The 15129-nt window shown below is 36.5% G+C and overlaps 1 protein-coding gene across 1 annotated transcript in view; it reads left to right on the top strand.

The window, feature by feature from the left end:
* The window catches only part of LOC135218481 (uncharacterized), a 21322-nt gene extending 6356 nt beyond the window's left edge, over nucleotides 1-14966 (top strand). The window contains exons 2-12 of the mRNA XM_064254809.1: nucleotides 522-652; nucleotides 1194-1381; nucleotides 3091-3262; nucleotides 4025-4151; nucleotides 4559-5217; nucleotides 5974-6101; nucleotides 6660-6825; nucleotides 10521-10787; nucleotides 11283-11480; nucleotides 13020-13070; nucleotides 13846-14966. Of these exons, the coding sequence (XP_064110879.1) occupies nucleotides 581-652; nucleotides 1194-1381; nucleotides 3091-3262; nucleotides 4025-4151; nucleotides 4559-5217; nucleotides 5974-6101; nucleotides 6660-6825; nucleotides 10521-10787; nucleotides 11283-11480; nucleotides 13020-13070; nucleotides 13846-14430 (2613 nt within the window). The 5' untranslated portion in view covers nucleotides 522-580 and the 3' untranslated portion in view covers nucleotides 14431-14966. The remainder of the gene's footprint in view (nucleotides 1-521; nucleotides 653-1193; nucleotides 1382-3090; nucleotides 3263-4024; nucleotides 4152-4558; nucleotides 5218-5973; nucleotides 6102-6659; nucleotides 6826-10520; nucleotides 10788-11282; nucleotides 11481-13019; nucleotides 13071-13845) is intronic.
* The last annotated feature ends 163 nt before the right edge of the window (nucleotides 14967-15129 follow it).

The following is a 15129-nucleotide window of genomic DNA, read 5'->3' as shown; positions in this document are numbered from 1 at the left end:
ATATTTTTTTCTTTTAATTAACATCATTTTTCATCAATCATCATTTCATTAACCTATTTTTCTCTTTTTTTACTATCATTTTTCATCCTTTCGTTAACATCATTTTTTTAATAACATCATTTTTCTTTCTTTCGTGAACATGGTTTTTTTTCTCTCTCTTTTGTTACCATCATTTTTCATCATTTCATTAACATATTTTTTCCCTTTTATTAACATAAATTTTCATCATTTCGTTAACATCAGTTTTTTCTTTCATTTCTTTATACTGTTTTTTTCTTGTATTGCTATCATTTTTCATCATTTCGTTAACATATTTTTTTCTGTCAATAACATTATTTTTCATTCTTTCGTGAACATAGTTTTTTTCTTTTGTTATCATTTTTCATCATTTCATTAACATATTTTTTTCCTTTTATTAGCCTCAGTTTTTTCATTAACAAAATTTTTTTATTAACATCATTTTCATCCTTTCGTTAAACACTTTTTTTTACTTTTACTAACATCATTTTTTCATCCGGCAGTTGATGGTGTAATAAAAATAAAAGACAATAACACTTCCCACGACAGACTAAGAGAAACTATGGGAAACAGGTCATCCAAAAGAAAGCAGTTCGCTGACCCTTTGTCAGGATCTTCAGATTTCGTCAAAGCTGTAAGTGAGTTCTGTGGAGAGTAATGATGAAAAACATATCCTTGAGAACTGAAGGTCATAACTATGTCCAATATTAGCTAAGATCAAATCAAATGCGTGTATTGCTGTAAATCTGCACAATCATATATATATTTGTATATATATATATATATATTATATATATATATATATATATATATATATGTGTGTGTGTGAGTGTATGTATATATATATATATATATATATATATATATATATATATATATATATATATATATATATATATATATATATATATATATATAAATATATGCATATCGCATATGTATATTGATATATATACATACGCATATATATAATATATTTATATATGTGTATATGTATATATTGATATATATACAAATGCAATATATATTATATATATATATTTATATGTGTGTATATGTATATATTGATATATATATATATATAATTACATGGATTTTTTTGTGTGATATATATACGTATATATATATATATAAATTATATATATATATATATATATATATGCTCTGTGTTCCAGGTGAATTTCGTGTCCAACGAAGCAGCAGCTCAGAACGCAGCTTCCTTAGTTGAGAGATGGGAAGCTTGGCAGCTGAGCGTCCATTCAGAGGTGCTGCAGAAGATGAGAGAAGATTATATCTATAGACCCAACAGCTTTCTCTTGAATCTCTTGACGTTGTCCCTTCAGTTCTACAAGAATTTTCCCAGGTGTGTCATTTGGCGTTTTTATTCTTCAAATGGCTCTCTTGTTCTTCTATTTTGTCTGTTTTCATTTTTTCTTTTTTTCATTTCGCGGCACAAGTATAAACAAGTAGAAAATGCGCCGAAGTTCCTCCTGCGCAATCAAGTTTTCTGTACAGCGTATAATCATGGCCACGGTAAATAAATCTATCTTTTGGTGGTCTCGGCATAATGCTGTATGAGCCGCTCCCCATGAAACTATCAATAGCCCTTGGTGGCCTGTCCTGTAGCGTTGCCTGACGCACAATTATTGCTAAATTTAACCTTAATTCAAATACAAACTGCCGAGGCTAAAGGATTGCAATTTGGTATGTTTGAGGATTAGAGGGTGGATGATCAAAACCAATTTGCAGCCCTCTAGCCTCAGTAGTTTTTAAGATCTGAGGGCCGACAGAAAAAGTGTGGATGGAGAGCAAATAGTTTTCTTTAACAGAAAACTGAAAAAAAGAGACAGCTATGAAATACTTTAGGGTATAATTGTCGTTCACGTCAGTCAAGATCACAGCTTACGAACACTGCCTCAAGACTTCAGGGATAAAAACCTAAACCATTTACAAAGGGGCGGCTGCCAAATATTGCATACAACAAAAGCCTTGTTTATGGAAGCCTGGAAATCAACAATTAACATCATTCTCCAGCCAAAAAAAAAACTAACGTTAAAATGAAGTAGACTGAGGCAGATTTTTTTCGTCAGACAAGTATAAGTAAACATTGCGGGAGAAGGCGGTTTGAACTTTTGTGAATATAATTCCATATCCGTCGGGCAAAAAAAAAAAAAAAAAAAAACTTAACAGAAAACGGGATTGAAATTCCTCTAGGAAGTTCTGATATATGTGTATGTGTATATATATATATATATATATATATATATATATATATATATATATATACTATACATAATATATATATATATATCTATATATCTATTATATATATATATATAAATATATATACGATAATATATATATATATATATTATATATATATATATTATATATATATATATATACTACATATATATGATATATATATATATATATATATGTATATATATATATATATATATATATATATATAATATACATATATATATATACATATATATATGTGTGTATATTATATATATATATATATATATATATATATATATATACATAAAAATATCAGAACTTTTTATAGGGATTTTTATCCCGTTTTCTGCTAAGTTTTTTTTCTTCTTTTTGCCCGCCCGACGGATATGGAATTATATTTCACAAAAGTCAAATGTATATATATATATATAGATATATATATATATATATATATATATATATATATGTGTGTGTGTGTGTGTGTGTGTGTATGTATATATATGTGTGTTTGTGTGTGTAGCATATTTATATGTAAATGTACATAATAAATATAATATACAAATATAGGCATATACGTATATATTCATCCGCGTATAGTACATGTGTGATTATATTTAGGTCTGTGTGTATGTCTATTTAAGTACATATGTATAATTGAGCATATACCATAACATCACGATACAAAACTAAAATGGAAAGTCTTTCCTTTACATTAGCTCTTAGTGACCAAAAACAAAGCAGGGGAAAAGTCTTAAACTTTAGGCAGTTTGTAGAATCAAATTCTCATGGTGTAACTGAGGACATCCATTATTCCATTCACGACAGAGAGAAACCTTCGATCTTCAAGTACATGAGAGACCGCGAGAGTGTTCTTGGAGAGAATCTATCTCAGTTTCGGAGACACGTTCTATACACAAATGGTTACGAGGAAATATGTGGCAGTCACATACTTTATTTCCCCGAGGACGACCCTTACCCTGAACTATGTAATCGCCAGGTCAGTTATTTCGAGATGTTATGCAGATTTTCAAATTCGCCCAGGTAGCTTTCGTATGGTCCTTGACAATAACCGGAATTGAAGAAGAAACTCACAAGATTACTGAGTATAACTTGTTTACTTGTAAGTATTTACATAGTATTCTGCTTAAAACTCGAGTACTTTCAGGCCTTATCCGCGGCCCTTTCTCAAGAGATGTGTAGGTGGTCAGACTGGGTCAAGGCCCAGCATTCTGACCACCTACACATCTCTTGAGAAAGGGCCACAGTTATGGCCTGCAAGTACTCGAGTTTAAAGTTAAGTACTATGTAAATACTTACAAGTAAACAAGATATGCTCAGTAATCTTGAGGGTTTCTTTTTCCATCTTCAGAAGAAATCTGAGAGAAGTTTTTGTTTGGAATAACTGGAATGTTTAGGTCTCATTCATCTCATGCATTTCTTGATGTTTTTACCTGACTCCGTTCAGGAGTTTTGCTCGTTAGGTTACAATATTAATCTAAGGCTTTGGTTTTCTCATTGGCTTCAAAGATTTTGATGAACTCAGTAAGATATGGGTATATAACCCTTTTACTTTCATATAATTGTATTACAATCGTTCATCTTTTAATGGTATATACACAGACAACCAATAGCTTTCGTGAGGTTGTCACTATATTTATAGACTGTAAAACCATGATCGAAGTCTGAAAGTGAGATTTCCAACCATACTCATATTCCTACATTTTTTTTTTTAATGAATGCTCTAAAGAATTCTCTCTAGGTATATATTGTGCAAGAAAACATAGAAGTTTACCCTGAAGACATGTTCGAAGAATTACAACGTGCTGAAAAAGACAGTGATGAAACAGTGTTCAGATTTTGCTCCGAATCTTCAAGGAAACACGTCGGTAAGTTATTTTATCAGTGTACACGTACTTTATCTATAATATAATGGATTATCATAGTGTTATTGTAACCAACTGAAAATCATGTCCCTTATCATAACATTTCCTGTAGAATATCTAGAGTGAGCATAAATTTCATAAACGCTAATGACTGCCTTTGGTACCAAAATTGACCCTCAAATTAAACAGAAATGTCAAAAATGCACTATTCGACATTTTTTATTGCTTCCTTCTGCATGCTACGCTAAGATAATTACAAACTGAAGTTGTTCATGCCAGTTCCGAATAAGATTTTTTTTTATTTTATTTCATAATGCAGCTGACGGCAAGTCTTCCGAGTTCTAATAATATCTAGTTCCTTTGTGACCTCTTCGGTTTGATATATGATTTCTAACATCATATTATTTCAGGTTATGTTAGATTACGCAGCATCGATGCCTGCCGAGAGCCTTCTTCCCACGACGATATCTACGGCGAGTTACACCTCGATCCAAGCCTCAGTCCTAGGGGTACCTCCAGAGATTCCGGGATATCCGTCCACGGCGAGTGCTCCGCTACAGAAGAGGAAAGGAAATCGAAAGGCGACGACGAGCTCGAACATCTGAGGAAGAAGTTGGCCGCCATTGACGAATGCAGCGAAGAATGCGTGGAGGACGACCCCCCCGAGAGTGAGGAAGCCACCAAAGTGTCCTTGAAACGTCGGTGGTCGAAGGTGTCGGTGTCCCTCAAGGAGAAATACCTCCACGGCTCTGACGATCAACAGCCCAGCGGTTCTTCGAATGACAGAGGCGAAGAAGGAGAGGAGTCCCTACAACAGCCCACCATAAGTGTTCTGATTCATCCGAGGTGTTTCACGAATCGCAGGATCGTCATAAGACAAAAGGGCGATGTCTACGGCACTCAGACGCAGCGAGAGACGAGGACTTACTTGTTGTCGGAGAGATATTACGATCGTTTCAAAGATGACTTCGAAAATTTGGTGAAAATCATGGACAAGGAGCATTTACTCTCGAACGACCTCATGGAATTACACGCAGCTCTTGTCACTAATGAGATGATAATAAAGAATGTAAGTGCATTAGTTATACAGTCTCTCTCTCTCTTTCTCTCTCTCTCTCTCTCTCTCTCTCTCTCTCTCTCTCTCTCTCTCTCTCCTCTCTCTCTCTCTCTCTCTCTCTATCTCTCTCAAATGCAATTTAATTAGTCATCTAGATACTTCATCTAAGTCTCTCTCTCTCTCTCTCTCTCTCTCTCTCTCTCTCTCTCTCTCTCTCTCAAATGCAATTTAATTAGTCAAGTAGATACTTAATTTAAGTCTCTCTCTCTCTCTCTCTCTCTCTCTCTCTCTCTCTCTCTCTCTCTGAAATGTAATTTAATTCGTTATCTAGACACAATTTAAGTCTGCGTGGAAGTCTCTCTCTCTCTCTCTCTCTCTCTCTCTCTCTCTCAAATGCAATTTAATTTGTCATCTAGATAATTAATTTAAGTCTCTCTCTCTCTCTCTCTCTCTCTCTCTCTCTCTCTCTCTCAAATACAATTTAATTAGTCATCTAGATACTTAATTTCAGTCTCTCTCTCTCTCTCTCTCTCTCTCTCTCTCTCTCTCTCAAATGCAATTTAATCAGTTATCTAGATACTTAATTTAAGTCTCTCTCTCTCTCTCTCTCTGTATGTGTGTGTGAATTATAATATAATAGGTTATCTAGATACTTAATTCAAGTCTCTCTCTCTCTCTCTCTCTCTCTCCGAAATGTAAATTACGAGAAACTGCATATGAAAACTAACATACCTTATGACTTGAATTGATGTTCCCTGTCACGTGCAGATAGGACCGAGAGTTAAAACGGAGTTCATTCCAACAGTCGAGATGAAGTCTTGGCCCTTGTGTGCTTTTGAATGGAGATTGAGGGAAAGGAGAACGCTGTCGGATCCAGTGAATAAGACCATGTACAGGTTAGGAACGTTACCTTGATTGCAGTATTAAGCATGCGTCAACTTTTATTATTAAATGCTTTATATATATGTATATATATATATATATATATATATATATATATATATATATATATATTAAAAATATAGAGTTTCTTTTCTTAGAGTTGTATATATCATATATATATATATATGTGTGTGTGTGTGTGTGTGTCTGTGTATATGTATGCATATAAATATATATATATATATATATATATATATATATATATATATATATATATTGTTTATGGCCCCACGTTTCGTTTCAAAAGCCAGGTACTCGAAGTTGCTGTAATTAAGAGAAGAACGTAAATTTCTAACAAGGATCGGGGAAATGAGATAATATTGGTCATATCATTTTGGATAATAGAGAGGATGTTTTACTAATCCTTGTCACGGAGAAACAAATCTACAGTTATGTATGGGTTCATATATTTAGAAAATACTTGTCGATCTCTATAGAGAGCTTTCTGGAATCTGTTCGATCGCCCCTTTTCAATCTCCCGCTCAGTCTCTCATTGCGATTTCCATTTGCAGGTGGCCGAAGAGCGAAACCATTACGCAAGTGTTAAAACTCGGATGCAACCTTGTGCCTCTCGGTCACCACAGCGACTTCGAACAAAATCCAGCCAGAGTGATCGAGTGGCAGATTCAGTTCGCGAAGGCAGAGCAACTCCTCATGAAGACCCTCGGACACACACAGGTAAACACGCCAAGTTTCATTCGCACTGTATGACTGACCAAGTAGATTCCATACTGATTCCTTGGTTGTTTTCGCTTGAATATTTACCTTATTTTCGTTTTAGCTTTGTTATGAATGTTTTTAAGCATCTAAAAGAGTTGAATGAAGAGCCTCGATCACACGCAGGTAAAGACGCTACTATGAGATTCAGGGCCTCTGTAACACGGTTTTTTCGCAATAAACTTTTTATCTATGCATTTCATAAATATAACGCTTATTCAGAATACATATTATATCAACACATAAATGAGTGTATTCTGCACTACGTAGGTTGAATAAATTTGGTACTTATAATGTAAAAGTCACCTTTTTTGAAGACGGGCCAACTTACTCAGAGAAAAGGTTTCGAACGCACTCGTTTACGTAACTTATGACATCATTTCTTCCCTCTTTCTCGATGGATGATTGGCTATACGTAACGAAAGGCTAAACTTTGGCAACAATGACATACAAATTAAATACAAGCAAAGCAGTACACCTTTATGAACTCTGGAACCTCCCCACTGATAATTGTCATAATGAACAAACCAACAAAATATGTTAATAAATACAAAAACACTTCGATTATTAGTCTAACTCCCAAAATAAGTTTCCAAAGAAATTACAGTCTACTTTATAGGTCACAATCAGATTGACAAGATGTAGGGAATAGTTGGTAATTACCAAAAACATAGTAGACAAGCTTGATTTTTTATTTATTGGCTATCTACCTATTTACTGAAAAAAAAATAGCCGGTACCGTATATTGGCTTTAAACCTTCACCAATAATTATCGTCAGAATGGTGACTTCATGAGGCTCCACCCACTTTCGCCTCGTTATAATTCAGGATAACAATGAAGGCTACCATGGGCATTGTTGGATTAGAAAATTTAACTTCTGGCTATAAAAACTAATTTCTCGAGTAGTTGTAAGAAGTGCTAAATGATCCTCAAGGATCCCAGCAGTTGGTCTAAACGTTTAATTCATGTATATTACTGCTATACTGTTGCGGCACTACTGCTACAGTAGTATTACTACGCTAGCACTGATACCCCGCCCACATCTATGTATCGTTCCGCCATTCATAAGTCTTTGGGTTTCAGAGCCGATGGAATTTCTGTCTGGTGGATGGGCGGGGCAACATTTAGTCAAAAGATGTTTGTTGACCTTGCTTACGTAATGAATGTTTTTCGACTCTTAGCTCGTAATCATTGGCCATGGCGTCGACTACATCATTTTTACTCTATAAAAATTAAAACTATTGGGTTTAGGTTATTGATAATGCTGACAAAATTTGTGTGTGGTTGTAAAATATACATATGTCAACTTTCAGCTACATCCGATGCTTTGACAAGGAGCAAAGTAAAAAAAACCGTGTTACAGAGACCCTGAATCTCATAGTAAGTTTCATTCGCACTGTATGACTGACCAAGCAGATCCTTTCCTGATTCTTTGGTTATTTTCGCTTGAATGTTTAACTTATATTAGTTGTAGTTTTTATCATCAATTCTTTTAAGAATCTAAAGATGCAAAGTTGTCATACATGCCGTATGAGAGACCAAGCAGATTTTATTCTGATTCCTTGGTTATTTTCGCTTGAATATTTAACTTACGTTATTTTTAGTTTTGTTATGAATGTTTTTTAAGAATCTATACCAGTTGAACGAAAAGCGTCGATCACAAGCGGGTAAATATATATAAAGTCTCATACACTCAGTATGATTGACCGAGCAGATTTTATCTCGATTTCATGGCTGCTTTCGCTTGAATATCTGTCTAGTATTATTTATAGTTTGTCGTATGAATGTTTTTGAGAATCGATCTCAGCTGAATTGCAGTATTTCTAGTTGGAAGGAAATGAAACTTCATTATGATTAAATGCTAGAATTTCCCCTTCTATACGATGTAAAACTTCATCGCTTTATCTACTAAACTAGCCATTGACTAAAATCACTCAGCTGAATGGGATTAAAATCCTTCGGTCGATATTTCAAAATTAAAGGGTAATTAGAGACTAATAAAATGAATGTAAATACACGAGATACCTGTTAAGGTCTTGGTCGTCACTTTCTTTAGAATCACTTTTCAAAGAAAATAAGGGCATATGATAAAAACAAATACAGACTTATGACTATTCTTACTCTGTTGACGTGGGAAACACAAACGGAACAATGTCTTAGAGGTTCTACACCAGGGAAATGAATCACGGTCTTAAAGAACGATTTATTATTAATGAACATATTAGAAGATTAATTTACCTCCTAACTCGTCTTTGTGAAAAGGGGTTGGTTTTTAGCAAACCCACCAAGAAAAGGAACGTATTAATAGATTTACCGATATTTCAAAATATCTTCCGTCTTAAGAGTGTTCGCACAATATTTTAGAGGTGCTACACCAGGGAAATGAATCACGGTCTTAAAGAACGATTTATTGTTAATGAACATAATAGAAGATTAATTCACCTCCTAACTCATCTTTGTGAAAAGGGGTTGGTTTTTAGCAAACCCACCAAGAGAAGGACCGTATTAACAGATTTACCGATATTCCAAAATATCTTCCTTCTGAAGAGTGTTCGCAGAGACCCTTCGACCTCTAGATGCAACCACTTTCCAGCCTTTTACTTTTCTTCTGTTCCGGCTTCCTGTCTTTAGTCTCACTGTCCAGTCTCTGACAATGAACTCTCAGTGTACCTGTGAGGATTTCTTCCAGTTCCGCCTTTAGATCCTTATACTGCATCTCTTTAGCTTGCAGTACAGCCACTGGAACGCCCTCTTTTCACTGGCTTAAGACCCGAATGATCGAAAGTGCCCCTGTGCTGGGCTTGATATCCTGAGTCTCAAAATCAAACAATACCCTCAGTGATCTGTGACTTACATAGCAAAGCAAAGAAGGGGAAATGTTGATGTTATATATCTATTGTTGACAATAACTTTCCAGTTCAACACCCTCTTTGGTTTGACTAACTAAATTTTATAAAATCAAAGAATACCTTCCAGAGGTCTATGAATTATACAGCAAAACACGTACGGAAGTTGTTGATGTTATATACTACCTGTTGACAATAACTTTCCAGTTCAACTTCCTCTTGGTTTGATGACTAAATTTCATAAAATCAAAGAACATCTTCCAGAGGTCTATGAATTATACAGCAAAACACGTACGGAAGTTGTTGATGTTATACTATCTGTTGACAATAACTTTCCAGTTCAACTCCATCTTGGTTTGACAGACTAGATTTCATAAAATCAAAGAATATCTTTCAGACATCTGTGAATTATTCAGCAAAACAAGTTAAGAAATTGTTGATGTTATAATACCTGTTGACAATAACTTTCCAGTTCAACTCCCCCTTTGCACTGTCGGAAATATCTGATTGTCCGAAAGTGCCCCAGTGCTTGGACTAACAGCCTAAATTTCGTAAAATCAAACGATACCCTCCAGGGGTCAACGACTTTAGAAGCAAAGACAGAAAATGTTGATGATGTAATACCATCTGACAATAACTTTGTAGTTCAACTCATTTGCACTGTGGGAAACTGATTGGCCGAAAGTGTCCCAGTGCTTCGACTAACAGCCTAAATTTCGTAAAATTAGACTATGCCCTCCAGGGCCTGAATTTATAGGTAAGGACAGGAATCGTCAATTTTACAATACCAACTGACAACGGCTTTCCAGATTCGACTTCTGCTGATCGTGGAACACCTGCTGAGAGACAGTCGGGAGGAAGTGTCGCGCCTTAGCCTCCAAATCTACCGCCATCTCGTCTTCTGGATGTGCGAGCACAACTTCCGGGACTGGCAGGAAGAGAGACTGGGGACCAAAGTGAAATCCTTTCTGAAGTTCTTTTACAGTTGTCTGAGGAAAAGGAATCTGCCCCATTATTTCATCAATAAATGTAATCTTCTTGAAACTCTCCCCGAACAGAGCTTGAGAAGAACTCAGGTAACAGAACATCATTGTTTTTTTTATTATTTCTGCGGTGTGGTTCTCTTGCTGCTGCTCAATAACGTGGGAAAGGAAGTTGAAAAATGTTCTCTACGGGAAAACAAAGTTTCGAGAACATTCGTTAGTTTCTTGGGTCATTCAACTTGAAGCATCATTGGGCTTAATATATAATATATATATATATATATATATATATATATATATATATTATATATATCATATATATGCATACATATATAATGTATGCATATATATATATAGCATATATTATATATTTATATGTATATAATATATACATTTATGTATATTTATATTTATAATATACATTCATTTAAATACACATGTATATTCATACAAGCATGTACAAAGAGTTAATTTTACTATATATGAAGTACTACCTCTAAAATCCATTCAGATTGTTTCGTCTGCTCATATTTTACAACTCCCAAACAACTGTCAGAAACTGACCCATCTCCTACCTTCTTCATTTAGGTTCTTTTGAGAAACATGATGGACAACTTGCCCCTCTACTTAATGCACACGATCACAAGGATGGGCACAGAGGACGAGTACTACGAGATCATCAGCGCTGAAGAGATCTACGACATCGTCGCTCCAACAAAGTTCACTATTGCGCATATCCTTCCCATGCTCTTACTGCGCAAGGGGGATTCTTCTGTTGCTCATTCGGTAAGTCTAATGGGCCCCATACCTGAACGATTGTCTGTACCGTTCGTAAAAACATTGTATATGGGCTTGTCTGAATACAATAGTGGGCGGAGTTTCGTGGTCTGAACAATCTCATCGGGACTGTCACGACTAGATTGCTGGCTTGCGACTTGTGTCTGTTATACACAGGTCGTTCGATGTATAGGTTTGTCTGCCGATATAAAGTTATCGCGCACGTCTCTTCTAGAAAAATGATGCCATGTCTTCCGGAGACAAAATCTTTGTTCAGACTGAAATCGTTGCGTAGATCGTTCATACTGTCTGAATAGTGTGTGCTTTTGTCGATAACGACAATCGTTCATACAACCGTTCAATGTATGGGGGCCTTAAGTCATCGTCTGTTTAGTACAGTTGAATACGTGTTGGTCTTGTAATCTGGGGGACCAACGTTCGCTCCCGGTCAAGGGGCGAATAGTGAGACCACGATATTGTAATGACAAGGTAGTCCCGCTCTAGCGACGAATTTGGGACTCATCTGCGCATGTGGTTTTGTGACGTCACGCAAACCGATCGAAGTGACAATTTACCGGTGGAAGCATTGGGATCATTGCCTTTTTTACACTTTGAAATGCGATTTAATAGATATCCCTCCATAGATTTAAGCGGCGCATGCGATTTTGGACATTATGAAATGTTGTATTCTTTTGAATGACGATATTGGAGAAATCGAATAGGCGAAATATTGCACAAATAAGGTTTTTTGTGTGTGTGTGTGAAACTTTTAGAGGCTGACGGGATCCTGAAGACTGAGGTCGGTTCCATAACAGTACACCGGACCTGCGCGTGGGACTGCCTGTTGTTTCTGTATCGTGAGGGAGACTGTCTACCGGAACCGGATGGTTACTACCATGAGTGACGTCATGGTGGGGGGGGACGGTTTGGGGTTACGTGGCTGACGTCCGCCCGAGAGGCATTAACCTGTGGGAGTATTAAAACCGCCAAACTTTAACTTTAAACTTCATAAGATTCCCATAAAATGTTATTGTGTATGATGATAGTTAATTTTGCCAAGAAAGAGAGAGAGAGAGAGTTGTACTTCCCGTCAAAATGGCAATACTGGCTGAAACAGATAATCACTAAAATAATAGCTAGTGTATGGAAGTAGAACACCACTATCCTACAAAATGCACCAAATCTCTCTCTCTCTCTCTCTCTCTCTCTCTCTCTCTCTCTCTCTCTCTCTCTCTCTCTCTCTCTCTCTCTCGTTTTTTGACGTTTTGACAAAAATGGGCCCCGGTCTTAAGAGACTGAATATAAGAATAACTTCTAAAACAAGACTATCAAAGAGACATTAACCTCTGCTAAGACCGTAGTGAATAAAAGATGGGTTTATTATTCATAGCTAATGAAAATGAAATGAATATCACAAATAAATATTTAAAAAAAAGGCTACGGAACCTTTGGAATGACAAAAGTTTCTTATGTTTATGGAAAGTATGTCTTCTTAACAACTATCTAGATTTTTTAGCAGGAGTTACTAATTCAATTATTTTTTTTCAGGGCAGCGATGGTGAGGACGAAACCAATGATATCCATCACCTTCAACTAAAGGTTAGTTTTTGTATGAAATTTCTTCCTTAATCAACCTTCCGTTTGCCATCTTTTATCCAAAATATTTACGTCAATGCCACGCCCATTTTCGATGTGTATTGAGCACATGTATATCATTCAATTCTTTTGTTCACCTCTTGGACATGGCAGTGTTGTGTACAACTCTCTTGCTCCAGTTCTTATAAATAGATGGGTGATATTTGGCTTGTTTTCTACGTGTCACCTACTCCAAGGTACTATAAAAAAAAGTAGATTCACATCAACCGTGCATTTGACGTCTAGGCCAGTCCCTTGCGACGCTCCTGATTGGCTGTTGATAAGCCAATCACAGGGCTGGAAACTCTCAGTCTCTCGAGAGAGTTCACATAGTCAGGATGTATGTTAGTCGTATCCCTCAGAAGATGTGGAACATACATCCTGACTATGTGAACTCTCGAGAGAGACTGAGAGTTTCCAGCCCTGTGATTGGCTTATCAACAGCCAATCAGGAGCACAGTCGATGTGAATCTACTATATTACTAAACACCTACTGTAAATGCAAAGTAGACGGCCGCACGGAGGTATCGTTTGTTAATATAATTTGTCGACTACACAATATAAAAATAAGTGTATAAAACACTTGATCCCCGAGGGGTTAGTACTAAACACGGCGTCCCAAGGAGCTTCCGTCATGTTTAGTACTAGCACCTCGGAATAGGTGACGCGTAGGTAACAACCCAAATCTTTTAAACGTCTGGGTAAGTTTTATTTTTAATTTCGAATCCTCTCTCAACAGATGGAGTTGCACCGTCTTCGCGAGGAACGCGCGAAGAAAAAACCCTCCAAGTCGAAGAATGTGTCCTTCAAGGACGAAACCAAACCGAAGCCCCGGAGAGGCGCGAAGACGAACACAAAGACGAAGACGAAAACTGAGTCGACGATCGACCTGTCTCCGAAGCGGTTCAGCGCGGAAAAGATCCGGTCGGAGAGGCTAGTCACTCTTTTCGCCTATCATTTCGTCGGCATGGCGCACTCGTCCAACGAATTCGAGTGCTATTCCCAAGCCTTCATGTACCACCTCCTGGCCAAGACTTTGGTGACTCTCTTGGAGGAGATGAAGAGGAAAGTTGGTCAGGATTTAAAGCAGAAGATAAGCCACGAGAGAAAGGTTTGCCTGGAGGGCATCCAGGGGCTTCTGAAAGATAACTGGGTCATGTCAGATGCCGGGGACATCATGTCGACGGCCATTCACGTTTCTGGGTTTATTTCCGAAATGAATACTACGCAAGAAGCAGAACCCGCGCCCGCGCAAAGAAACACCTTCCCTCTTCGTTCAGGTTCATCCTCTTCGTCAGAGTCTATAGAAGAAAGTCATCTTTGATCCGTTTATTCTTATGATCACCTTCTTCATCTCCTAACACCTCCACGTTTGTTACGGGCTGCTGTGAAGCAAGAGCCCGTGCCAGCACAAGGCTGGCTTAATCTAACGACGAACTCTACGCGCATAACATGATTGACACGGTCTAAAAGACTATTGGCTTGGACGTTATTCACGTATTCTTAATTTTAGAAATTCACTATTTTTTTATATCCAACGCCTTTCCAGGCTAACATGCTTTATACAGAAGTCTTTATAAGCCTTTATTTGACATTCTCCGCTTTTTATACACGTTTTCATGATCTATTTTTTTCTGTAATAATCACAAAAAAGTATGGAATGAAACACACCTTCTAGTCAGTAGTATTAACTAGTCTACCTTCCATACCGTAAGAGAATATTGTCTGTGAAATACAAATCAACATTGTAAGACATTCTTTATTTAACACAAAGTCTTATTTATTTTCCCTGTTTTCCATTATTCCTGATTTGTAGTCAGCTGAGCTCCCGAAAATGTACCAATTAAAGGTAGAAATATTCCAGTGGATGAAATACCCTGAGTAAGATTGGTACTTGATTTCTCTCGTTGCGGACTTTCATAAAGAAAAGAATACCTTTCCCTCTTTTTATTTTTTAGAACCGATACTTCACATTTTGAGAGAGAGAGAGAGAGAGAGAGTGAATATTTAGTAATCCTGTTTA

This window comes from Macrobrachium nipponense, chromosome 9 (genome assembly GCF_015104395.2).
Source record: "Macrobrachium nipponense isolate FS-2020 chromosome 9, ASM1510439v2, whole genome shotgun sequence".
Taxonomy (NCBI): domain Eukaryota; kingdom Metazoa; phylum Arthropoda; class Malacostraca; order Decapoda; family Palaemonidae; genus Macrobrachium; species Macrobrachium nipponense.
Note: the sequence above shows the minus strand (reverse complement) of the source record. Positions and strands in the feature narration are given on the sequence as shown.